We start from the raw sequence: 25798 nt of genomic DNA on the forward strand, positions 1-25798 counted from the left end.
CCCACAGCTCACAAAGCAAGAAAGAACTGCCTTTCACCCTGCAGGCCGAGGGCGGCCCCTTTGTCCCCTGGGTGGTCTCCCCCACGCCTGGGCCTCGTTTCACCTTCTCAGCCTCTGGTTCCCTTCGGCTCCTGGGCCTCCCGAGACTGCGCCCAGTCCAGGTCCACCTGCCTCCCCACGTCCTGAGCCCCAGCAGCAGACCCAGCCTAGATGTGTCTCCTCTGCCCTTCCTGGATCTGAGAGCAGCACTGGGAGGGGTCGGGCAGCCGGCACAGAACGGCAGCCCTGATGGCTGGTCAGGGCCCTGTCCCCGGCCTGGAGGAGGCCATCATCACGACTGGGGTAGCTGGTGGTCACATGTGGTCAGGGTCCCACACCGAAGTCTGGGGAACAAGGGGACAGTTGCTGTTGGTTGGTGTACAGGGAGATGGGGCCACCAAGGCTGGGTCCCAGAGACATCCTGCTAAAATTTGGAGACTGTTTTCAAATTGAGAAAGGACTGTGGGGTTGAGGGGATTTCCAGAGAGGCTGCCGAGGCGTGGTGAGGCCCGCGGGACGACGATTCTGTGCAGGCCGGGCTCCGGGGTCCTGTGGGTGCTGGCCCACCAGGACTCGTGCAGGAGAGCAGGGCAGGGGCCCCTGTCTGGCGCTCCGTGTCTGTCGGGGGGACTTCAGCCCGGGAGACGCTCCCAGCCATCACCCTTTCTCCTCTGCACAGGTGGAGGGCTCCTTGCCTTGTCTGAATTTGTACATTGCTATTCCTTCTGCAAAATAGTTTAATCCTGTTACAAATATTTGGCTAATGGGGGGAAATTTCAGTCTAATGACTGTTAGCATTTTGGGGTTTTGGGTTTTATTTTCTGTTCTGCTTTCCCATGTGTGGGGAGTTTTACAGATACAAGGACGCAGTGGCATGCCAACAATTATGCCATAATTTTCACTCACCGTCCTCGCTGATTCAGTAAATGACAGGCGCCATACTGGGCACCGCGAGGCAATAAAGAAGAAGGCATGGCCCCTGCCCTCAGGTAGCTCACTGTCGAGGAGGAGGTACTGGCAAGCAAACCAACAACAGTTATGATCGGGCTGGTTTTGCATCTACAAAGCACTGCGTGTGTGTGTTGGGGGGGTACTTGGGAGGAGCACCCCCCCCAGTACCTCCCTAGCCAAAGCGAGACCTGAGGTCGCCTCGGGGCCAGGATGGTGGTGTCAGAGCCGAGTCCAGCCCCCTCTGTGCAACCCTGGGGACCTGGCCAACCCTTTCTCCTCTTCGACAGTAATCGGTGTTTTCAAGTCTTCTTCCGCTAGCTCTCCACTGATTTCCTCCGTTTCGTATTTTACCAGGAAGGCACTTGTGCTTTTGTTTTAGATTTATGAACTCTCCCCTTTTATATTTATAGATTTCTTTGTGAGCCGATTAACAATGTTTCTAAGTTTTCCATACACGTGAAAAAAGTTTTTATGTTCTAGTTAAGTCTCCATATGGCTCAAATGTAGTTTGTGGATTATATTATTCAAACTTGCATTTCCTTTGAGTACGTATTTTTTCATTCTTGTTCAGTTCTGATGGAGATTTATTAAATCTCCCACTCAAATTTTCTCTATAATGGTTTTCTTGTGCTTTTAATAGCTTTTGTTTCTTACATGTAACTACGATGTCGTTGGGAGCATACAGATTTTAACTGTCCTGGCGTCACGAACTTGAAATTCAGTCTTTCTGTTATTAATATGGTGGCCACTCCTACTCTTTATTTTCTTTCTTTTTCTTTTTTTCCATTTCTGGTATCTCTCAGTATCCTTTTATTTTTCACCATTATCGCTTTTTTAAAGTGTATTATTTGTATATGAGGCCTAATTCACTCTGTTCCCGTTTAGTGTAGCAGCTGAAACGCCGTGCGTGATTTGTAGCTTTCCTCCTTCCTTCAGTGGGTTGCCCTCGCTTCTCGGGTTCTCTCCCGGTTAGTCTGTTGTCCTGCTGCGCTTTCCACTTCACTCGTGGCTTCTGCTTTTCCCTGGGGCCCTAAGGAAGCAAATTCCGTAGGACGTGCAGAGATGGGGGCTCTCTTTCTCAGCACTCCTGTCTGCAAGTCACAAAGCCTGGCAGCCTATAGACTCGGGTCTTCCTTTCCATTTAGAGAAATCTCTTTGTTGCATCAGTATTGTTTCTATTAATTAATTAATTAATTTTTAGATGAAAGTAGGGGAAGGAGAAGGAGAGGGAGAGAAATATCGATGTGGGTGGATTGGCTGCTTCTCGCATGCCCCCAGTGGGGGACCTGGCCTGTGAGCCAGGCATGTGCTCTGACTGGGAATCGAACCAGTGACCTTTCAGTTCACAGGCAAACATTCAATCCACTGTGCCACATAAGCCAGGCTTATTGTTTTTTCTTTCCATTTTTTGTTTTAATTTGCATGTTCATTCTCCTGACTAGACCCTTCCAGTTTCTTATCTTTTCTCTCTTTATTTTTTGCTCTATGTACTTTTGTCCCAAGGCCTAAGATATTTCTTCTGCTTGGTCTTCCAGGGCACAGATTTGGGTCTCAGGAGTACCCAGCTTTTTTTTCAGTTAGTAGTATGTGATCTATTTTCAGGTCTAAAGTACCGTGTTTTGCCATGTATACTGTGCTCCCATGTATAATGTGCACCCAAATTTTTGGCTCAAACTGTCAGGAAAAATTTTTTTCATTTTATTTTTTTTATTCAATTTTTTATATATTTATACTTAGAAATAAAAGAGTATCATATTCCAGGATATTATATTGCATACGGCTATTGCTTTCTAGAGTTACACTTTTAATGCGTAAGCATAAACGGAAAAGTTAAAAACACTTACGTAGATATGGAATTAGTACTACCCATGCATAATGCACACCCTTACTTTTCTCCCAGAAATTTGGACTAAAAAGTGCACATTATACATGGCAAAATACGGTAGTCCCTTTTCTCCCCTTTGGTGCTTTGCTTGAATCTTCTTACGAGTTCTCATTTTTCGTTCAAGTTGCAATTGTGTTTTCCGTCCTCTCTCTCCTGCCAATAGTCTCAAATTTTGTCAAACTGTATACTTAACACGGTTTTTAAAAATCAAAGCAATCTCTTAAAATACGCAGTCAAAATTCTCACCCACTCCCCTGCTTCCATGCCCTCTGTTCTCTCATCTCCAGAGTCACCACTGCTTTTGCTTGTTCTTTCTCTCTTCTTCCAGGTTTTTTTTATACAGATACAAACTAGTGTGCGCATACACTCGGTTACTCGGTTTTCTGTTTGCCTTCCACAAAGGTAGTAGGCAGTAGGCGTGGTCCTACAGTTTGTGTGTGTTCTTGCCTTTTTGGATTAACGAGGTAGCTTGGAGAGTGTACGTGGAGTGTGTCGGTCTCCTTCCTTCTTGACTGCCCGCATAGTTCTCCGTTGTTCGGACGTGTCCCACTTCATTTAACAGGTCTGTGGTTCCTGAACCCCTGGTTTGTACCCAGTCTTTGGCTCTTATGAATAATGCTGAAAATATATTATCTTAAGGGAGCTCGAATATGTATTTCCGTATATTTAAGGACTTTTTCTGCCAATGGTCCGTTCATATCCTTTGCCTAGTTTTCTTTTGAGTTATCAGTCTTTTCCTTACAGGTTTTTTTAGGAAGTGTGCCTGTGCTAGCAAAAATACCCCTTTGCCGGTGACATGACTTGTAATCCTCCTGCCGAATTTATCTTTCGACTTTGCCAACAGTGTATTTTAGCCACACTCATTCTCTTAAAATAATTTATAAATGGAATGAGTAAACCATTTATTTCATGGTTTTTAGATTTTGAGCTGTAGTTATAAAGGCCTTTTTTTTTAGATATAGAATTTTCCTCATGTTATTTTTATGGCTTCACTTTCTAAATCTAATTCTTCGGTCCTTTGGCAGGGGTGGGGTAGAACTGAGTGAGATGTAGACCCACCTTTAGTGATTTTTTTTCTGGACAGCCACCCAGCTGTCCCGTCCGCTCCTACTGACAAGTTCCTCTTTCCGCTGTGATCAGCGGTGGCATCTCCAGCATGTCCCCAGCCCCGGCCTTATCAGGGTCTGACAGCAGAGGCTGGTCTGAGTTCTGCTCGCCTCCCTCAGCCCCTAGGCTGCAAGAGGAGCAGACTTTGCATGTGTCTGCTCAGCGGGACTGGAGTCGAGTTGTTGGAGTTCCACTTGGCGAGGGGCCCCAGAGCAGAGAAGGGGGGACGCCCCCCACCATGGGTCTATCGGGCTCAGCTGGCCCCTGAAGTCTGAGATACCAGCAGGGATTCTGCCTGTGTCCACCTCCTCGGTGTCCCCAGACTCAGGGTAAAGAGTGGTTAGCCCACTGCTTGGCTCCCCATCCGCTCCCAGGGGGAAGGGGTCTGGTCCAAGGGGTACTCTGACTTCCCCCCCAAAGGGCAGACTGGTCCGCCACGGGGTCCTCCGAGTCTCGGACACTCTGACCTCTCCCAGCCAGGCCTGCCCACCGCACTTGACTTGGGCAGCTGAGCATAGCAGTTGGGAGGAGAGGAGAAGCAGGCCATACTTAAGCTGCCGTGTTCCTGGGACTCCTGGCCCCGTAGGAGAGAGGGAGAGACAGTACTTGGTCTATGGCGGATGGGGGGCAGGGGCGGACTGGAAGGGCCAGTCTGTCTCCGGAAAAGAAGTAATGAACGCCTCACAGAGTAGTAACACTGAGGGTATGGAACAATTGCAAACAAAAAAAGTTTAAGGGTTTTTTCTCTTATTTTTTATTATGAAAATTTCCAAACATTCAAAAGAGCAAGAAGAATATTAAAATGGCCATAACTATACCTATTACTTATATTTAACAATCCCTATTTACCATGTTTGTCCTTTTTTCCCTAAGAAATGATAAATTCCAGGCTTCATCATATATTTCATTCCTAAATGCTTCCGCATGCATTTCCTTTTTTCTTTTTAAGATTTTATTTATTTTCAGAAAGAGGGGGAGACAGGGTGAAAGAGAGGGAGGGAAACATGGATTGGCTGCCTCGCCCCCCACTGGGAACCAGGCCCCACAGCCCACTGGGGACTGAACCGGCACCCTTTGGTTTGCAGCCCACGCTCAGTCCACGGAGCCACACCAGCCAGGACGGCATGCATTTCTTCAAAGTGATGTTTTGCTCTACAGCCGCCGTACCATTATTCCATCTAACAAAAGTACCATGAACTCCTTTCCAAGACTCAGGCCACAGGCACATTTCCCCGCTTGCCCTACTCCAAGCCCCTCGCGGCTGGTTTGTTGGAGCCAGGGTCCAGTGAGGGACCCCGCAGTCCGTTTGTTGGCCTCTTAGACCTCCCGGGACCACCCCTCCCCTTCCCTCTGCCCTGACAGCGACTCGGGAAGAGCCCTGGCCAGCCCTGTTTGCTTCCTTGTGGCAATGTTCCTCTAACCCTTGTTACCTGTCCCCCGGGCTCAGGGGCACAGGACCCAAGGCAAGCAGGAGTCCAGGATGACTCTAGGTCTCTGCTCGAACCACAGAGGGGGGGCCGAGATTGAGAAAAGCGGGGGCGGGGGAACAAACGCCGGCTAAGGCAGCTTTTCAGTTTGTCGCTGATGTCCCGCGGGCAGCTAGATGTCTGACCCTGGAGGTGAGGTTGGGAGTCGTGAACCTGATGAGGGCGGTGGAGTGAGAGGCCAAGACAAGACGCCGGCGCGTGGAGGAGGTGGGCGGAGGGGGAGCACGGACCCAGAGAACGGGGAAGCGGCGGTGGGCGGAGGAAGAGAAAGCCGACCGCGGAGGGGCAGCGCGTCTGAGGCTGGGTAGGAGCGAGAGGAGTGTAAGCACGAGGACCAGAGAGGAGTCAGGGCGCGCAAGGACCAAATTTGTCCTCCAGGAAGTTGTGGCAGACCAGAGCGGCGGTTTGAGCGAGTGGACGGCGAGACGGTGGAACACACACACTCCTTCAAGAAGTGGGGTTTGAAAAGGAGGAAGAGAAAGCTGGGTCCCGGGGCGCTTTGTCCTCTCGAGATGGAGAGACCTTGCATTTGAGGGGCTGCCAAAGGGACTCACTGGAGGAGAGGCAGCTTCTGAGCAAGTGAGAGGCAATGAGGTGCCCCAGGCCCCGAGGGTGGGCTGGGACCGGAGGACCCCTGGGCCCTCCATGAGGGGAGGGAGAGGACACGGCGGCGGGGGGGTGGGGGGTGGGGGGTGGTGCAGGTATGTTTGGGGGAGTGGGCAGAAGGCGACCACCACCATCACATCCTCCCACCCCCTGAGGCTGGCTCTGAACCACAGCCTCTGCTAGCAGGCGGCTTCCTTGACAGACCCTTTCTGACTCCTCCTGGCCCGGCAGCAGGAGGTTCCGGAGTCTGCTCGACTTACTCAGAGCCCCGGGGCCTCGAAGGGGCTCCACCCCAGGGTCCACCTGCCCTGGAAGAGCAGGCCGAGCAGGCAGCCCCGTGGAGTCCCCTAGAGGCTGCAGCACGGTCCAGGGAGCCAAAGCCCAAAGCCAGAAAAGCAGAAGTGCAGCCGGCCAGGCCCTCTTCCCAGAGTCCTGGTGGGTGTGGGAACCCAGGTGCCTGCTAGCTCTGCTCTCTCACAGAAACCAGCCCTGTGAGGGAGGAGAGATGATGGCCCATTGTGTGGATAAAGAAACTGAGGCCAGGAGCTTCAAGAGGTTGCGCAGAGAGAAGCTGAGGCAGTGTACGCAAGAAGCCAGGTCTCTGGACTCCTGCTCCATTCTTTTCTCCTTTTAATTGAATACAGCTCCCTCCCTAACCCAAGAGAAGAGGCTCATTACAGGCTGCTGTGTTTGGAATTTCATGCTTCGCCTGTGATGGGGTCACCCTGAGCCACCCTCACACGACATGCATTGCCCGGCCCCAGCCCAGCCTGGAGACATCGGGCTCTCGGGCTCGTGTGGTTCCTTTAGTATTCCAAGGCTTGAGGATCCAGGTCCTGCAGGTGACACCCTGGCTCCCCGCTGCACATAGGTGGACATGTCACTAGAGCTCAGGCAGATATGCAGGGAGGCCTGGACTCTGCTCAGGGGAGGGGCAGGTGCCCCATCAGGTCCGCAAGCTCACTGAGCTCCTGGAGGCAAAGATCGAAGTCCATTCTCACTCTCCCTCACCCGGGCCCAGCCCGGATGGCGCAGAGCAGGCTCAGAGTCAGCCGGGGAGGTCCTGTCCCTCCCGGGTCCCGGAGCTAGACCCCAGGCCGCAGGCGAGGGCTTGTAGATAATTCTTTTGCCTCTGGGCCCAGAGAGCTGGTAGGGTTGTTTGGCTGCACCTGAAAACCCCTGTGAGGGTTTTGAGAGAGGGGTGGGAACAGAGGGCTAGAGAGATGGGTGACGTGCAGCTGGCTTGTTCTGCCCCCTCCCCCACCACGTGTCTCAAGACTTGAGGGTGCAGCTGAGGGAAGAGGACCCCACTGGGGAGCCAGTGTGTCCCTGCCTCCTCTTGCTGGGGTAGGGGAAGCCGGGGCAGGAGACCTGAGGAACCAGCCTCGGTGACCAGGAGCGAGCAGAGCTGTGTGGTTTCTGCCCGGTCGCTGTAGCGTGGAGCCCAGGGCACGCTTGCTGGGAGGCCCCGGGGTGCACAAGCCAGACCCCTTCCTGAGGAAAAGCGGCAGTGGGGTCCTGGCTGCCTTTCGTGTGGTCCCAGCCCCCCCACACTGTCTCTCTGGGTCCCTGCTTCCCAATTCCACCTGCAGGGCGGAGCTGAAGGCCTGGGTCCCCACCCCTTCCCTGTTCTCTCCCCTCCCCGACCCCAGTCCCTCCCTGGTGGCTCAGAGTTTCTGGCTGCTCTGGAATTTACAGCTGTTCCCAAGTCCTGGGCTTGGCTCCCTCAATCTTGTTGACCTGTCCTATGAGTGAGTGTGTGTGTGTATGTGTGTGTGTGTGTGTGTTCCCTGACCCTCGGGGTGGGGCAGTGTGGTTTGTCATGTGTGTGAGGACTTCAGTGAAAGCGGTTAGTCTGCCTCTGGGGTTCTGGGGTTTGGAGTTGGGGCACAGGAGACTGTAGGGGAAGTTTTCTCATTTTTAAAGACTTTATTTATTTATTTTTAGAGAGGGGGAGGGAGGGAGAACAAGGTGGTGAGAAGCATCGATGTGTGAAAGAAATATTGATCGATTGCTTCTCACACGCCCCCCACTGGGCACCTGGCCCCACAACCCAAGCACGTGCCCCGACTGGGAATCGAACCAGTGACTGACTGTAGGGGAGCTTTTGAGGGCAGAGTAGAGCATAGACCCCAGACTTGCTCTGGTTGTGGTCCCCCAAGTGTCCCACATCCCAGATCCATGCCTGGTTTACTTGGGTGTCCCTGTCCCGAGCCCATAGTGGGTGCAGAAGAGGAAAGGCCTGGGGCACATGGGTGAGGGAGAAGGTGACCAGAGTGGAAGAATGAGAGATGAGAAGTCTGGGATCCCGGGTGGGAGGGTGGGGCTCGGAGCTGGGCCGTCCTGTGGGGGAGCCCTCAGGCTGTCAGGTGGGTGAGCAGGTGCTGCCTGGCCCCTGGGGCTAGGGCGGGAGCACCCCCAAGGAAACTAGCAAAGACAAAGTGGCCCCCGAGGGCTTCGAGGAGGGGCTTCAGCTCCTCACTGGGGACACGCTGCACCCACTGTGCTGTGCGTGGCCAGGGTCTGTATGCCCACCTGCAGGGGAGGGGCAAGGGAGTAGAGGCCAGGAGGAAGCTTGCAGAGTAGGGTGTGGGCACTGGGTCCTTGGAGAGTGGGCAGCGGGGTAGGGCACAGAGGCACTTGTTTGTATGTGTGGATGCGCAGTGGAGGCTGAAGGAAGCAGACTGGGCGGTCAGGCGGGTGGATGGTGATGCGGTCAAACTCCTTCCCTTCCTTCACGTGGCCCGAGGGGTCCAGAGACCAGTTTCTTCTGATACCACGTCTGCCCGTACCCCTTCCTCTTTGAGACGCCCGGACTTCCTCTTTCCCATCACGCCCTCCCTGGGCCTTGAGGGAGTTGATGGCCACTGATTGTCCTGTCTGCCCGTTCAGGCCCCAGCACCCAGCTGTCCCCATGCTCGTTCCTGTCTGTGCATCCTCCCCCTCCCCTACCCGTGGCTCCAATGCCACCGGCTGTGGAGCCTGCTCAGTGGCTGTGTCTGGGCCTGGGATTTAGAGCTCATGGGGAATCAGAGCGCGGAGTGGGGCAGCCAGTGGTGTCCCTGGGCACATAAAAGTCCCTCTGACCTTGGCAAAACCCCCATATCCCCATGAACCCTGTCACCCTGTCACCCTGTCACCGTGTCACCCTGTTACAGGCAGCCTCTGCCTCCGCCAGCAGCACTTCCGCAGCCCTGACAGGAAATGGGCTGGAGGCTCAGCCTCCCACCATCTCGAAGCAACTTCTGGTTTCCCTGCTGCCCTGTGCCAGCCGGGGTTGTGCCCCGTGGCTCCACCCCCAGAGCCTTCCCAGGACAGCATCCCAGCAGCTCGGAGGGCACAGGATGGTGGATATAATTGCCAAGCTGACCAGGAGGCAGAGCCAGGCCCTGCGGGGGCAGGTAGGGGGACTCTGATTTTCGGGGCTGAACTTGGCCTCTGGTAGGGACAGCAGAGGGGCCTATGGGGTCAAGGGGCCAGCAGTGGGCCTCCATCCCCTGGCCTCTCAGGACCTGGGGAGCTGGGGTTTGGAGCAGAGGGTCTCACGGGGTTTGGGAGCCCTCCTCTGCTCCTCTTTCCTGCCCTGAGGCCTGGCTTGCCTGAGAGGGGCTGCACAGGGAGGCCGAGAGACAGCGAGCAGCCCGGGGGAAGAGAGGCACCTGCCACCTGCTTGTGGGTGGGAATTGAAGACAGAGGAGTGCTGGGGGCTGGGAAGCTGAGTGTGGTGAGAGCCGGACCCCTCTTAGCTCCGTCCTCTGGCCTGAGGCGGGAGGACACTTCCTCTTTCCCACTAGGTATCTCCCATGTCTGTGTCGTGACTGTGTCTGGACCCAAGAGCCCTTGGTGCCCTCATCAGGTCCCTCTTGACGGGCTGCATCGGGGTCTTGTGGGAGCTCCCGGAGTTGGGGGTGAGGGGTGGCAGGCCCTGCTCTAACTTGGGCAGGCTCCCCCTTGAAGGCCAGAGGGTATGAGGGACTGGCCCCTCCTGGCTTCCTGGAGCCAATCTAATCCAGGCCGAGGCTCTGCAAGGAAAGAAAGGTACCAATGTCTTAGCAATGAGGGGCTCTATAGAGAATTCCAGAATTTGAAGGGGCATCAGGGCTGCTGCAGTCCAGTTCCTTCACAGGGGGTGGGATTCTGCTTACTTACCTCCAGGGAAGGCCCCTCATTACTTCCTGGGCAGCCCCAACCCAGAGAAAGTGCCTCCTTCAAGGGGAGCACTGTCCTACCCCCATTTAACCTCTGATCTGCACTCTGGTGCCCCACAGTGAGATTCGGCATCTTCCTTTCCTCATGACAGGCCTGCCACGCTGGAGGCCTGAACTCCTACTTCCCAAATCTCCTCGGTACCTGCCTCGAGTGTTCCGTGTGCAAGATTCCCATCAGCCCCACCAGCCTGGGGCTCCTCGTGGACTCAGGGCCAAGGCCAGGCCTGGCCAGGAGCAAATCCCTGTTCCAAAGAGCCTGGCTCCTTCCTTGGCTAGTCCACTGCCCACGCGCCCTTCCTGCTCCTCTCAGGGATGGGCAAGATCACTGCCTCAGTGGGTCCAGCAGGGTGCAGTGGAGGCGTGTCTGGTCATCCACCTTCCTCTACCGCCTCCATCCTGTCATCCCCAGGAGTCTCCTGTCCCTGTGCTTGAACCTCATTTCCAGGAAGATCTTGCTCAGAGACAACCCCAGTCTCTCCTGTCATGTCAGGTGTGTTTGTTGGTCGCTGAAGTCGGGCCTGGAGATGACTGTGTACTCAGGCAGCGAGTGCTTTCGGTGGGGCTGCATCAGGCCTCCTGCTGGGGGTGACTGGGGCCAGTTAGATCCTTCCGAGCCTTGCCCTCAAGAAACTCCTGACTTTTAGGGGCAGAGAAGGTAGGCAGATGGGCGGACAGTGAACTGACCACCAAGGCAGAATGCCATCAGGCCCTAGCAGACCAGAGTCACAGCAGCTCGTGTTAAGGTTGTGGGTGATGTGGGCTGTGAAAGAATTCACAAGGAGCTCTGGCTGGCGTGGCCCAGTGGATTGAGCACTGGCCTGAGAACCAAAGGGGCACTGGTTTGATTCCCAGTCAGGGCACACGCCTGAGTTGTGGGCCAGGTCCCCAGTGGGGAACATGTGAGAGGCAGCCACACACTGATGTTTCTCTTCCTCTCTCCTTCCCTCCCCTCTGTCTAAAAATAAATAAATTGGCGCCGGCTGGTGTGGCACAATGGATTGAGACCTGGCCTGTGAACTAAAAATAAATAAATAAATAAATTTTTAAAAAGCATTCACAAGGAGAAGAAAGTCTAAGGAATAGTTTTATTCACTCTCCTAGAAAGGAAAGGGGCATGGTGTGGAAAGATACACCAGCCGTGAGGGGTGGGGTCTTTGAGCTTTTATTGGATTATAATTAGATTAAAAAAGGGTGGAGGGGCTGCTGTTGTGGGGCCCCTAGGCTGCTGGGGTATGGGAACACCAGGCTGCAGTTTGTTCCACTATTATCTTCTGTCTGTGGCTGTTAGTGCTGTTCTTGCTTCCAGTAACTTCCAGTCCTGGGGACGTAAGCTCGGAAGAGCGAAATGGCATCATGGTTAACAAGGTCATGGGCCTGCTCGGCAAATGGTGCCACCATTGCAAGTGAAGCTGGCTTTGTCCTTTCAGGTTAGACTTTTCCCTGGAGGGAGAAGGCCTTGCCCGATGAGGCCTGTGAGCTGAGCTCCAGTGCAGGAGCGGGGTTCAGGGAGGCAGGGAATGAAAGCAGGGAGTTCCGGGCTGAGGGCACGGCCGGAGCGAAGGCGCGGAGGTAGGCGGGCGCCTTTGTGTGGGAGCTGGTGTGGTTGGGACACAGGACACCACAGGAGTGCGGTGGTGGATGCAGAGAAAGGAGAAGTGGGGTTGAGGGTTGTCTTGGCCACATGAGAGCTCGTGTGGTCAGGGAGCGTGGGGAGGAGCTGCTGGACTGGTGTGCCCAGCTCTCCCTGCCCGCCACAAGCCTGGGACCTGCCTTACATCCCTGTGTGAGGCTGCCGCCCCCTTCTGTTCAGGGCTGTTTTGGGTTCTTTTGTTAGCAGCTGTCATCATGCACACACTGTGCATTTTACTTATCACCCTGCTTCCTCCCAGCCTCCCACCCTTTGCACATAAATGTGCAGGTCACTAGGGCAGGGATTAATGTCCATTTCTGTTTATTTATTTGTCTGTTTATTTACCTATTTGGCCCCAGCTGTCTCGGTGGATTGAGTGCCGGCCTGTGAAACAAAGGGTCCCTGGTTCCATTCCCAGTCAGGATACATGCCTGGGTTGCAGGCCAGGTCCCTAGTAGGGGTACCCGAGAGGCAACCACACATCAATGTTTCTCTCTCTCTCCCCCCTCTAAAAAGTATTTATTTATTTAATTTTTAGAGAGCGAAATGTCACTTTTTGTTCCCCCTTTCCCTGCATTCACTGGTTGTTTCATGTATATGCCCTGGCTGGGGATGGAACCTGCAACCTTGGCATATCAAGATGACAATCTAACAGACTAAGCTAGCCAGCCAGGGCCTTATGTCCATCTCTTCACTGCTGCATTCCCACGCTAGTGCCTGGTGCAGAGCAGTCCAGTCTCTGTTGGACAAATGAGTATGTTTACAGGCACCTGCCTAAGGCTCAGGGAGAGCCCACCTTGAGCAGGACATGCCTCCCCTCTTGAGGCCTTTACAGCCGAGTGAAGGTGTCATAGCAACAGGGAAACTTCTGTGACCTAAAAAAAAAAGTTCATTGTACGAAACATCAAGGCCGCAGAAAAACTTAAAGAAAAACGCAAAACAAAACCAGCACAATCCCTATCGTTACCCTGCCCATAGATGACCTGGGTTAGTTAGCATTTTGGAGGGTTTCTGAAAACATGACATTGGAATTAGGCTAAGTCTACCTTCTTTTTCCTTGCAGCATTTTATAAATTAAAAAACGGTATTCATCACGTGCTATTCTGCTGCCTAAGGTTTGGTAGTGTAACTCTCAATCCCTCCGGTGAACGGAGGGTACAAGGTTATGGTCGGCACACGGGAGAAATCTTTGGAAAGGTCTCAAACCTGACACTGGGGCTGAGTCTTAAGGAAGGACTAGCAGTCAGCCAGGTGAGAAAGGGGTGAAGATGGGCCTGGGCAAGCTGTGATTGAGCTGAGAGGCCTGTAGGAAACTCAGCAGAGAGCCTGGGGGCTGGGCCACTGGAGCTTAAAGTTCAAGTTCAGGGGCAAGGAGGGGCAGGAAATAAAGTGAAAGATAGGCAGGTGATGGGTGGCCTCTGGTGCCCTGTTAAAGGCTCCTTAGACTTTGCCCTGCAGTCTGCAGGGAACCCTGAGGGTGTTAAGCATAACCAGGCTTTTATACCTTGTGACTGAATCCTCTAGTCCACCTCACTGTCCTTTCGGAAGGCAGCAGGGGGCCGTTGGGAATGGAAAAAGGGTTCACCTTTCTTTGCCCCTCCTTCCTCCCTTCTGTCTGGCTCTCCTCTCCTTCCCTTGTCTGGAATTGATTCAGAGGCCTGAAAACACCACATCCAGGAAGCTCTAGCCCGGAATCCAGAGGCAGTGCTCACTCCCCTCCCAGAGATTTCCCTGCCAGAAAGAAAGGGGAGGGGCTGCAGAACCCTGCAGCAGGCCCCAGGCCATGTGAGAGGGGGCAGGAAAAAAAGTTGATTGCAGCTGCATTGAGAAATGTGTAAAAAACAAAAGTGGAAAAAGCAGAACACAAAAATATATGAAAATATGGAATGCTACAGATAAAGAGTGTGAAACCCATTAACCTGTGGATAAAAATCAGAAAAAGGCTTAAACTAATATAGTCAAATGACTTGATCAAAGGATGTGGGTAGTTTTGAAATTGTTTAGTGAATAAAATTAAAATTTTAGGTTGAAAAATGGAAAAGGAAAAGATGTGCCCTTGAACTCAAACCGGTGTAGGAAGCTGTGTTTTAAGGGAGGCATTTCTCAAATAGCGCCGGGCGTCTCTCTGCTCCCGCCAGACACAGGATCCGCCCCTGTGAGTGCGCAGCTGGGAAACTCCTTCATCGATAGTTTACTGATACATAATTCATGCAATTGCCCCACGCATCTGGGGTATTTCACACGCTACAAAGCACTTTCAAGAAGTTCCTCATTCTTTCTCCGCTACAATTTTCACAACGACAGGCAGATATATTGAGGCAGGGAAATATGTGACTTGCTGAAGGTCGCCCGGGTGACGAGGGGCCACGTCCGGACTGCGTGACCCCGGAGCTGACCTGTCTCCTTCCTTCCCGCACAGGTGGATGAAGCCCCAGAGCCCGTGTACGCGAACGTAGAGAGGCAGCCTCTGCCCACTTCACCCGGAGCCCCTGCGGCTCCCCGCCCCGGCCCGGTGTGGGAGACGCACACGGACGCGGGCACCGGGCGGCCCTACTACTACAACCCAGACACGGGCGTGACGACCTGGGAATCGCCTTTCGAGGCTGCCGAAGGCGCCGCCAGCCCGGCCACCTCCCCATCCTCGGTGGGCAGCCGCGAGAGCCTCGAGACAGAGTGGGGCCAGTACTGGGATGAGGAGAGCCGCAGGGTGTTCTTCTACAACCCGGTGACGGGCGACACGGTCTGGGAAGACGAGCCCGGAGACGAGGAAGACGAGCAGAAGATGCAGCCAGGCCTGAGCCCCGGCAGCCCCAAGAACCAGAGGGTGAGGGGCAGGACCCAATCTGGGTGGGCGGGGCTCGTCCTTAAGGCCTCTGACCCCGCCTCCTTCCCACAGCCCAGGGAACGCGGGGTGAGGGGCGGGGCCTGGCCATCCCCACCGGTGGGACTGGCTCTGCCGGCCTCTGATGGTCTTCTCCTCCCTCCAGCCTCCCACCCCCGAGACGGACTACCCTGAGTTACTGACCAGTTACCCCGAGGAGGACTATTCCCCTTCCGGCTCTTTAAGTGAGCCTGGGCCCGCCTCTCCCTTGGCCACGCCCCCCGGCTGGTCTTGCCACGTGGACTCAGAAGGGCAGACAGTCTACACCAACCACTTTACACAAGAGCAGGTAGGGGCGACAGACAAGTGGGCTTGGAGAGCCTCCGGGATATACCTCCAACCCTTCCTTCCTCATTAGTAGCTCCCCTTAACACTAAATTGCAGTTCCTGAGTTACCTACATCTGACCCTCCGGATTCCTTGGGTCTATGCTGGGCTCTGGCTAGGGGGAACCACTTCCTCCCCTTTCACGGGGCCAACTGGCAGCCCTGACCCTCCTTCTCCCCACAGTGGGTGAGGCTGGAAGACCAACATGGGAAGCCCTACTTCTACAACCCAAACGACGCCTCCGTTCGGTGGGATCTGCCCCAGGTAACCAGCTGGGGAAGGGAGAGTCCTGGGGAGAGAGAAGAGGCTTGTATATGACAGTGTCTTTCTCCCCAGGTCCCAGTTCCTGCCCCTCGAAGCATCCTCAAATCTAGCCAGGACAGTGAAGCCCCAGCCCAGGCCAGCCCTCCCGAGGAGAAAGTAAGGGAAGGGGCATGGAGGCCTGGTAGGACCCCACAGAAGAAATAGGGGGGTTCTGGAGGTACTGGGGTCTGGAACTGGGCCAGGCTTGTCTCCCTCATCAGCCTTAGGACCAGCCTGGGCTGGATGAACCTGGATCTGGGTCGGCCCAGGCCCAGAGTGGGGCGAGGCTGGGAGCTGGGAGGAAATCCCTACCCTGGCTGCAGCTGTGGGGCCGGGCACCCCTCCACCACCCGCAGCAAAGAGGGCTCAGTGGCGACCCAGGCCCAGCCCGTGGTGCACAGCCGGCTGAGGGGGTCCAGCATCTGTCCACCATGGCTCACCCCCTTAAGTGTCTCCTCTTTCCTCTCCTCCCTCTAAGATCAAGACCCTGGACAAGGCGGGTGTCCTCCATCGCACCAAGACAGTGGACAAGGGAAAGCGGATCCGGTGAGAGCTCGTCCACACCCACAGCAGGGCAGGGTGGGCCTCAGTGACGACCGGCACTGAGTACTCCCCCTGTGCTGGGCGCTGTTAATCCTCTTAGCAATGGTACAAGGGGCCCTGTGTGGGCCCTGAGGCTGGGGAGACAAAAAGAGTCCGCCTCTAGGAGTGTCCCAGGCTATGTCCTTAAGCCCTGCATCCTGCGCCTAGGGGCGGGAAGGGGGCTTCGACCCAAGGCCAAATCCAAGCCCTGCCCCCCACTCCCCCGTCCCCACCCAGGAAGAAGCATTGGAGTGCCTCCTGGACCGTGCTGGAAGGTGGCGTCCTGACATTCTTCAAGGACTCAAAGTCCTCAACCGCAGTCAGCCTGGTGAGGCCCGCACCCCCAAGGCAGGGAGGGGTTGCCCCATCTGCTCCTGACTCCCGCCTTTATCAAGTCCAAGACAGCAGAGCACGAATGTCCAGGGAGCTGGGCCTTTAGCAGGGGGTGACGACAACAGATTGTTGCGGACGGCCCCAGCCTGGTGGGCAGGCAGCTGGGAACTGGGTGCCCTGCTCGCAGGAATGGTGGCTGCCTGCACACCTTTGTCCTTTCCTCTCCCGGCTGGGCAGGCAGCAAAGGACCAGCCAGCCCGCAGGCTCTGTGGTTAGGAAGTCTCAGGATCTCTGGGTTGAGGGAACCCCCGGGCCCACGTCCCCTAGAGCCATGTCCCCATCCCATCATTGGAGCCGAGGGGGTCTGGTGGGTTGGAGCCAGGGTGTTGAGGCAGCGCCGTCTGAGCCGAGGGCCCCCCTCACCCTTCCTTTCTCCCCCACAGAGGCAGCCTTCCAAGCTTTCCACCCCTGAGTACACGGTGGACCTAAAGGGGGCCTCTCTCTCCTGGGCCCCCAAAGACAAATCCAGCAAGAAGAATGTGCTGGAGGTGAGTTGTGGGGTTGGGGAGACAGAGGGGGGGCTTGCTGATGGCTTCGGACTCAAACCAGGCAAGCCCCAGTAGGGGCACCTGGGGAGAGTTGGGGCTGGAATTCTCAGGCTCAAAGCCAAAGGTGCCCCCACCTTAGGGGCCCGTCCACCACATCTCTGGCACCAAGGGCTCTGCAGTTTCCTCTCCAGGAGCTGAGCTCACCAGTCCTTGGCTCCAGAAGGTGATGAGAAATAGGGATGTGTAGGGAACAAATCTCTGTTGTGACCAGTCGGCAGCCCTCAGCCCAGCTGCCCTGGCCTGGGACAAATGGGGGCCCCATGCCCCTGGCTACTCACTCTGACCAGCTGGGGAACTGCGCTGGTTGGTGAGAGCCCAGCTTCCAGCTGGACTGTGTTCCTGAATAAGACAGGGCAGTGGACACATTTCTCTGTCTCCCCCAGCAGGCAGGGAGGGTGCCGATGGGGTTCAGGCAAGGACCCTCAGTGTCACACCCTTCACTGTCCCTGTGTCCTTGTTTTTATCTACTTTTATTCTCACTTCCATCCCCAAAAGTTTTGAGACAGCTCACAAGAATATATGGTGAGCTGGTGAAACCCACTGAACAGGCAGGACCAGGCAATACAGGTTAGAGGAGGGGGTCAAAGTGGAGAGGGTTAGGGGGCAGATGAAGTACAGGTGCTAAGGTTATTGCTATTGAAAAAAATTAGCTCCGGGTTTCCTGGTAGCCAGAGCAAAAAGAGATGGTGGTTAGTTACGTGGCTCTTGTTACTCATTGAGGGGGTGGGGGTAGAGAGAACCCTCCCAGCTTTTGAGGGAAATCAAAGCTTGTTTTCTAACCCTTAGCTCTTGAAAAAAATGTTAGTGTGCAGCTCCATTCTAGTTTAGTAAGCGACTCTGGTCCGCTTCAGGTAACATTACAAAAGCCGAAATCATGGCCTTCCTTCTTGGCACAGAGAAGGTAATGCTGCAAGGAGCTTGAGGGTGTAGCTTTCCAATGACTCACCGAGCTTTGTTTGGTGCGGGGCGTCCACAGAGCAGGGCTGGAGAACTGGTTTCTTCTCATGAGCCGCTCTGATCAGCAGGTCTGGAGGCTTTTGTGGGCTTAGCAGGGTAGAACGCTACGATCAACTAGCAATGTCTGCCACGACGTCGAATTGAGGAAGGACGTCACTTTTGCTGGGCCTGTTCCTTTTCTGACCCAGGGAGACATCCTTCATTCAACCAGGGCTCTACAGATGTCGCCTCTCCGACAGGAGTTTGATGACATTTTCAGAGTAAACGCTTCTGAGTCGTCCTTTCTGGCAAGGACTGGAAGCAGATGGTACTCTTGGAAGCTGCTCAAGCCGAGGGGAAGGCTGACGGTGTTGAGTGGCAGTCGAGGAGCCCCCTGCTTCCCGGCGGGCGGGTGGCTGTCCTCCCTCCACTCGGGGGCTGCCTACAGGCAGCTCTAGCATGTTTCTCAACAGACAGTCCCCCGCCGCTCCCTAGCACGGCCAGGTCAGCTGGGCCGGGCACCATTCCACAGCAGCTCTGCTCCGGCACCCCAGAGCCACAGAAAACTCAAATAACAGTCTTCCAAAGACAGCCGGTTTGGGGCCCTCAGCTTGCCTGTCCATTCAACAGGGTGAAGGTTCTGTGAAATACACTGCTGTGTAACTACAGAGCTCTGTCTTCTGTATGAAACTTTCAAACGTGAGCTGATTATGTTTTGAGAGAGCTGCCCCCAAACACTGGCTGTTTTGGAAGTGTTGCTAGACCATTCTCTGCGATAACAAGCAGGGTTCTGTCGGCACAGACAAGTGGGGCTGCGCTAGCCGCCTGCTGAAGGTTCTCTAGTCTTTGCGGGGAGGGTGATGGGGTGGAACACGCAGGTCTTCTTTCCTTTATTATTTTTTTTTAACTTAAACATTACTTAAACGGGATGAAGTCTAAGTTTACAAGGTGGGCAGCCAAAACACAGCCCTTTCTGATGCCGGAAGCCGCACCCTGTGGTCTGAGGCGGTGTCTGCTGACTCTGGCTCTCGGTGGACCCAAAGGGCATCGTGGGTGTCAGCTGCTGAAACCACACATTCACGTTAGCCTTGCTCGCTGGGTCCTCGGAGCCGCAGGCTGATGAGAGATCTAGTCTGGCTGCTGACTGCCTCACCCTGTTCTTCGGAGATTTGTTAGGGAATAAGGCCACTCAACTGCGGTCCGTTTGGACCGGCATTGGACCGGCGATGCCTGCTCACTGCTCCATAGTACACGATAGCGCTTTGGGAATCTAGGCTTTGGGCTCCTTGGGGAGGAATGTGGCCTGTGGTCAGGGTGGAGCATCCAGCGGACCCACAGGGAGGGTCCTGCTCCCTCCAGCTCACAGGCCTCTCCCAACCCCGTGCGCCTTTCCTGAGAGTGAATAAGAGTAAGTGGGTTGCTCCCCCCACAGCCTGCTGGTCAGAAAGAGCTTTGAGTAGTCAGAACATTTTCCCCTCAAGCATATTGTTGTTTTTTTGTTTTTGTTTTTATTTTGGTGGAGTTTTTTAGATTTTCATTTATTTTATTTTTAGGGACGGGGGAAGGCAGGAAGAAAGAAAGGGAGAGAAACATTGATGTGTGGTTGCTTCATGTGTGGGCCACCACTCAATCCACTGAGCCACACCAGGCAGGCTTGTTTTTATTTTATTTTTTCTTTTCATTGAATTTATTGGTGTGACACACTGGTTAATAAAATTATACACCTAGAGTTTCAGGTACACCATTGTACAACACATCATCTGTGCACTGCATTGCATATGCATCACCCCAAGTCAAGCCTCCTTCCATCACCATTTACCCCCTCTATATTCTCCTCCACCTCCCCCCCAACCCCACCTCTCCCCTGGCAATTACTCTTCTCAATGAAGAGGGCTGTAAAAGGATGTGTTACCCAGGGTGGAGAGTGGGATGCTGTCACCTACTGCTCTTAATGAGATGGAATACCTTGCCCTGGGGTGAGGCCCTTACTGCATTAGCTCTGACTTCCTGGGGACAGGAACAGACCCAGGGAACCAGAGATGACTGAGTGACTTGTGTCCCTCCAGCTGCGGAGCCGAGACGGCTCAGAGTACCTGATCCAGCACGACTCGGAGGCCATCGTCAGCACCTGGCACAAGGCCATTGCCCAGGGCATCCAGGAACTGGTAAGCAGAGCCTGGGGCCTCCGGGGCTGGTGGGGAAGGGGTGGCCGGCCACTGTGCAGGGCAGCTGTGCCCACTGTGGGTGGGGTCCTCTATGCAGGCTCTGGGAGTTCCATGGCACCTGTGGGTAATGCCCCTCCCTGCAGATGGAGCCCTTCCCTTATGGCTGGAAGGCTGGAGGGCTGCTGAGGAAACAGCCCGTTTTCAGTATCTGAACCAGCCTCTGGGGTTGGCCTACTCTCCAGGTAGGGCTGGCAGCGTGTCCTTGAAATATCCCATTTCAAGGGAGGCGGAAGGAAAAGAAAATACCTGAGAAATAGCTTCAGGCTGGAAAGACAGGCTGAAACTGGAAGATAACACGCTGCAGGATTGAATGGGAGAGTCTGCCATTTTCCATTGCATAAGTAGGGATGGGACAGGCCTCGCTGGCACCTGTTCACCTGAAAACCACCCCGGGGCTTCCAGGCCCCTCCTGCCCTGGGACCCATGCTGGGTGCAACCTTTGGCGTAGTAGTAGGGCCCCTCTCCCACCTCAGAAGGACCCCAGCTGGCCCCAGGCTCTGCCTCTGAGGCCATGCGATTCTAGTCCGCAGACCTGCCCCCGGAGGAGGAAAGCGAGAACAGCAGCTTGGACTTCGGGTCCAGGGAGCGCCTGGGAAGCTGGCGGGAGGATGAGACGCGGTCGGGAGCAGGTGTGCGGCAGGGATGGAGCAGTGGGAGGGCGGAGGGTATCTTTGGGTGGGAGGGGTATGACGACAGGGGGGAGGCCTCCTGGGCCACGGGGGAGCCCCGACCGACTGGCCCCCCGCCTTCCCTGTGGCAGCTGCGCCTGCCCTGAGCCCTGGGGGCCAAGACAGCGACTTGAGCAAGGTCCGGCACAAGCTCCGCAAGTTCCTGCTCAGGCGGCCTACCCTGCAGTCACTTCGGGACAAGGGCTACATCAAAGGTATCGGAGGGGCCCGGAGAGCGGGGCGGGCCGGCAGGCCTGGGGAGGGGGCGCGCCTCTCTCCCAGAACCACCGCTGGCTGACGAGCCTCTCCTCCAGACCAGGTGTTCGGCTGCGCGCTGGCCACATTGTGCGAGCGCGAGCGGAGCCCGGTGCCGCGCTTCGTGCAGCAGTGCATCCACACGGTCGAGGCCCGCGGTACGTAGGCGGCGGGCTGGGCGGGCATTCTGGGCGCTCGGCAGCCTCCTTCCAGGACCCCAGGATGGAGACCCCAGGGTGGGCACAGGGTCGAGAGGAACAGACCGGGAGCTCCTGAGTAGGACTCGGAGCACGACCTTGGCCCCATCCCACCAAAGCCGGGGTCAGCGCCTCCCTTTCCTCAGGGCTGGACATCGACGGACTGTACCGAATCAGTGGAAACCTGGCGACCATCCAGAAGCTGCGGTATAGGGTGGACCACGGTGAGAGTCGTCCCCAGCCACCCCCCCCCACTCCGGGCCCTGAAGGCATGAATGGGTGTTGACCTCCTCTTCCCCCCGCCCCCCCTCGACGCAGACGAGCGTCTGGACCTGGAGGACGGACGCTGGGAGGACGTTCACGTCATCACCGGCGCCCTGAAGCTCTTCTTCCGAGAGCTGCCCGAGCCCCTCTTCCCTTTCTCGCACTTCCCCCAGTTCATCGCGGCCATCAGTGAGTGCCCGGGAAGGCGGGGTGGGTGGGCGGGAGTGCCCATCAGTGGGTGCCTCGGGCAGGACCCACTCGCACACTGGGCGTCCCCCCATCGGTTCCCCCCATCGGTTCCCCCTGCCGAGCCCACCCGTCCCTTCCCCAGAGCTGCAGGACCAGGCCAAGCGCAGCCGCTGTGTGCGGGACCTGGTGCGCTCGCTGCCCGCCCCCAACCACGACACGCTGCGACTACTCTTCCAGCATCTGTGCCGGTGAGTGCGTACGCGCGCGCAGGCGGGCGGCGGGAATGGGCATTGGCAGGAACCCCCACGCCACCACCGCCACGCTCCGGCAGCTCTGAGCCCTGATTCCTGATTCCGCTCCATTCCACCCCCCCCCCCCCGCCCCGCTGCANCCCCCCCCCCCCCCCCCCGCCCCGCTGCAGGGTGATTGAGCACGGGGAGCAGAACCGCATGTCGGTGCAGAGCGTGGCCATAGTCTTTGGGCCCACGTTGCTGCGGCCGGAGACGGAGGAAGCCAGCATGCCCATGACCATGGTGTTCCAGAACCAGGTGGTGGAACTCATCCTGCAGCAGTGCGCAGATATCTTCCCACCGCACTGACCCCGCAGCTGGCCCTGCGGACCCGGGACTGCGCGGGGCCAGGTCGGCCCTGCCACGCGGCTGGACATTTCTGAGGCCCGCAACCTCCCGCCGGTCCACAGGCCACTGGGAATTCTGCACCCCTCGGCTCTGAGGGTATGGCGACCCTGGGTGGGAAGTTCACAAAATGTGATTTTTTTTCCCCTTCCCTCTCCTGTTTTGGGGCTAGTTGGGTTCTGATCTTTATTACAGCGCCACCTACTGTGCGTGTGTGGGAATGTGGGGGTGATGGCTGTTTTCTGGGTTGGCCCAAGCCCCATGCTGGGAAGAGAAATTTGGGTGAGGGGCTTCCTAGCTTCCTCAGGCTTGAGGCCTTAGCAGGGACCCTGTGGACTGGCACTGTGCCCACCGTCAAGCAGCATTCCTGCAGCAGGCCTCCAGCGCGGGCAGCCGAACCTGCTTCCCACGGGCTCCACGGATGAACTCCCTCCCAGCCCTGTCCCTGGCTGCCTGTGGGCCCTTTTCATTTGCTTTCCTGTTTGGGGTTCCCGGAAGCTGCCCTCCTTGACCCACTTGTGTTCCGTGCAAGGGTTCTTCCCATTCACTAAATGTGTACCCAGCACTGGCCACCTGACGTGCACCATTTCCACACAAAATTCCATTTTGCAGATGAGAAAACTGAGGCTTGCAGAGGCAAAGTGACAAGCTTGTTCAGGGTCCAGCAGGCAATCTGACTCCCATCTCGAGCTGCTCTTGCAGCAGGGCACAGTCTGGTGTTAGGGTAAAACTGATCCCATCAGCTACCCACCAACCACAGCATGGGCTTATGGATAAAAGCAAAAGAAATTGAGCTAAGTAGGTTCTTTCTGAGCCCTGGGAGGTACCCAAAGGTGAAGAGGGGACCTACCCAGCTGTTCTTCGGCGGGGGGGATGGGGAGGGGAAATTGCACCAGCTGGAGCCCCCAGCCCTTTCAGTACCTGCTGTCAGGTAGGCCCAGCTGCTGCTCGCCTTGTTATGTGAGCTGGGAGGGGCCTGCAGAGTGAGAAGAAGGCAGGCAGAACCTCCATAGAGGAAGTGTGGACCCTGGGGTCAGCAGCCCGCCTTCCCTCATACACAAACCACCTCAGTTTATGGGCCTCAGCCCCCTGCCCCGCCCACCCTGTTCATTTCTTCAACCAGCAATAATACGTCGTATTTATTGACACTTGCACCACGCCAAGCGTCTTACTTGGATGATCCAGTTTGTCTCTCACGGCCAATATTTATTTGCTCTTCTGCGCCAGGCAGAAGACCGTGCTCTGGGGCCAGGGGACTGCATAGTACCTCCCTGGTGGGGTGGAGGGTCCGGCGGGTGAGGCTGACCCAAGTCCGCCCCTAATGCCAGTGGGGCTTGGGTGAAAGTACAGATGGAGGCCACATATGTTGAAATACTGTAAAGTTATAAATCAAGATAATAGCTGTTCAATAAAATATGTTCCATTCTCCTACTTGGACAAATATACTTTATTTTATTTTATTATTATTTATTATTTTTTAAATATATTTTATTGATTATACCATTACAGTTGTTCTATTCCCCCCCTTCATTCCCCTCCACACGGCACACCCCCTCCCCCACCATTCCCCCCCTTAGTTTATGACCACATGTCTCAAGTTCTTTAGATTCTATATTTCCCCTACTATTCTTGCCCTCCCCCCTATCTATTTTCTACATACTGTCTATGCTATTTTCTGTACCTTCTCCCCCCTTCTCCTCCTCCCACTCCCCTGTTGCTAACCCTCCATGTGTTCTTCATTTCTATGGTTCCACTCCTGATCTAGCTGTCCTCTTGGTTTGCTTTTGTTTTAGGTGTGGTTGTTAATAACTGTGAGCTTGCTGTCCTTTCACTGTTTATATTTTTATCTTCTTTTTCTTAGATAAGTCCCTTTAGCATTTCATATAATAAGGGCTTGGTGATGATGAACTCCTTGAACTTGATCTTATCTGAGAAGCACTTTATCTGCCCTTCCATTCTAAATGAAAGCTTTGCTGGATAGAGCAATCTTGGATGTAAGTCTTTGGATTTCATGACTTGGAATACTTCTTTCCAGCCCCTTCTTGCCTGTAAGGCCTCTTTTGAGAAATCCACTGACAGTCTGATGGGCACTCCTTTGTAGGTGACTGTCCCCTTATCCCTTGCTGCTTCTAGGATTCTCTTGCTGCTTCTAGGATTCATCTTAGCTAATGTAATTATGATGTGCCTTGGTGTGTTCCTTCTTGGGTCCAACTTCTTTGGGACTCTCTGAGCTTCCTGGATTTCCTAGAAGTCTATTTCCTTTGCCAGACTGGGGAAGTTCTCCTTTATTATTTGTTCAAATATGTTTTCCACTCGTGGCTGTTTCTGATACCCCTATAATTTGGATGTTGGAACGTTTAAAGATGTCCTGGAAGTTCCTAAGCCTCTCCTCATTTTTTTGAATCCTTGTTTCTTCATTCTTTTCTGTTTGGTCATTTTTTTTTTCTTCCTTCTGATCCACTCCCTTGATTTGAGTCCCAGTTTCCTTTCCATCACTATTGGTTTCCTGTGCACTTCCCTTCATTTCAATTAGTTTAGCCTTCATATGTTCCTCTAATTTGTGACTATAATCAACCAGTTCTGTGAGCATCCTGATCACCAATGTTTTGAACTGTGCATCTGCATCTGCCACTGTCACCGGGGCCCTCGAGCTCCGTCCCACTGTGGGCGAAAGTGTGACCGTGGTCAGTCTGCCCAGCACCCCGACTGGGTCTGAGCTGCCTACGTGCCTGGGTCAGGGGATCTTTCCTGCTCCACTGCTGGCTCCGCCCCTCTTACCAGTCCCGGTTGAATGGTTCGTTGTTGTCAGACTTCCATATAGTTCAATTTTCTGTTCTTTGGCTGTGTCTTTGTTTCCACCTATGCCTCCATCTTGGCGGAAGTCCAAATACACTTTCTTTTAAAAAAAGATTATTTTTAGAGAGAGTGGAAGGGAAGGAGAAAGAGAGGGAGGGAAATGTCAATGTGTGGTTGCTACTTGCGCGCCCCCTACTGGGTGTCTGGCCCGCATCCCAGGCATGTGCCCTGATTGGGAATTGAACCAGCAACCCTTTTGTTCGCAGGCCAGCGCTCAATCCACTGAGCCACACCAGCCAGGGCAACAACTGTACTTTCATACTGACCTGGAAGGCCAGGTTCTAATGTAAACTTCAAGTCTTCTAAGTGCCATGCCTGAATGCCGCGGCATGAGAAGAGCTGGCCCAGCTCTCAGCTTGCCCCTGTGTCTTCCCACCGGCAGACCCATCCTGCACCTATGCGGACACTGCAGTCCATGAGTGCAAACTGCAACATCCCCTGCAACCTTCTTCCCCTGAGCCACTCCCACGTGGTCCACCCTTCAGGGGATGGGCCTGGGGCCATTTGGGCAGGGGATTCTGGGATACCAGGTATCAGGGGTATGGTCTGAAGGAAAGGGCCTGGACTCTAAGACAGCCCCTGCCGTTTCCTCCTCTTGAGCGGAGAGGCACAGAGAAATTGAGTAGG

General features: G+C 55.1%; 1 protein-coding gene across 2 annotated transcripts in view; it reads left to right on the forward strand.

Moving 5' to 3' along the window:
- Positions 1 to 23758, forward strand: part of ARHGAP27 (Rho GTPase activating protein 27) — a 31621-nt gene extending 7863 nt beyond the window's left edge. Inside the window, exons 1-16 of one of the 2 annotated variants that reach the window (XM_037067081.1) lie at positions 9291 to 9476; positions 14333 to 14737; positions 14901 to 15083; positions 15304 to 15384; positions 15457 to 15540; positions 15902 to 15969; positions 16243 to 16333; positions 16782 to 16886; positions 19949 to 20047; positions 20631 to 20736; positions 20868 to 20990; positions 21090 to 21188; positions 21374 to 21451; positions 21546 to 21680; positions 21823 to 21928; positions 22102 to 23758. In XM_037067081.1, the coding sequence (XP_036922976.1) occupies positions 9420 to 9476; positions 14333 to 14737; positions 14901 to 15083; positions 15304 to 15384; positions 15457 to 15540; positions 15902 to 15969; positions 16243 to 16333; positions 16782 to 16886; positions 19949 to 20047; positions 20631 to 20736; positions 20868 to 20990; positions 21090 to 21188; positions 21374 to 21451; positions 21546 to 21680; positions 21823 to 21928; positions 22102 to 22279 (1998 nt within the window). In that variant the 5' untranslated portion in view covers positions 9291 to 9419 and the 3' untranslated portion in view covers positions 22280 to 23758. Of the gene's footprint in view, positions 1 to 9290; positions 9477 to 14332; positions 14738 to 14900; positions 15084 to 15303; positions 15385 to 15456; positions 15541 to 15901; positions 15970 to 16242; positions 16334 to 16781; positions 16887 to 19948; positions 20048 to 20630; positions 20737 to 20867; positions 20991 to 21089; positions 21189 to 21373; positions 21452 to 21545; positions 21681 to 21822; positions 21929 to 22101 lie in introns of those variants that run through there. The other variant, XM_037067072.1, reaches the window with a different exon arrangement.
- The last annotated feature ends 2040 nt before the right edge of the window (positions 23759 to 25798 follow it).

The sequence above is a fragment of the Sturnira hondurensis genome, unplaced genomic scaffold (genome assembly GCF_014824575.4).
Source record: "Sturnira hondurensis isolate 20B ecotype Veracruz unplaced genomic scaffold, ASM1482457v3 Scaffold0001221, whole genome shotgun sequence".
Classification (NCBI taxonomy): domain Eukaryota; kingdom Metazoa; phylum Chordata; class Mammalia; order Chiroptera; family Phyllostomidae; genus Sturnira; species Sturnira hondurensis.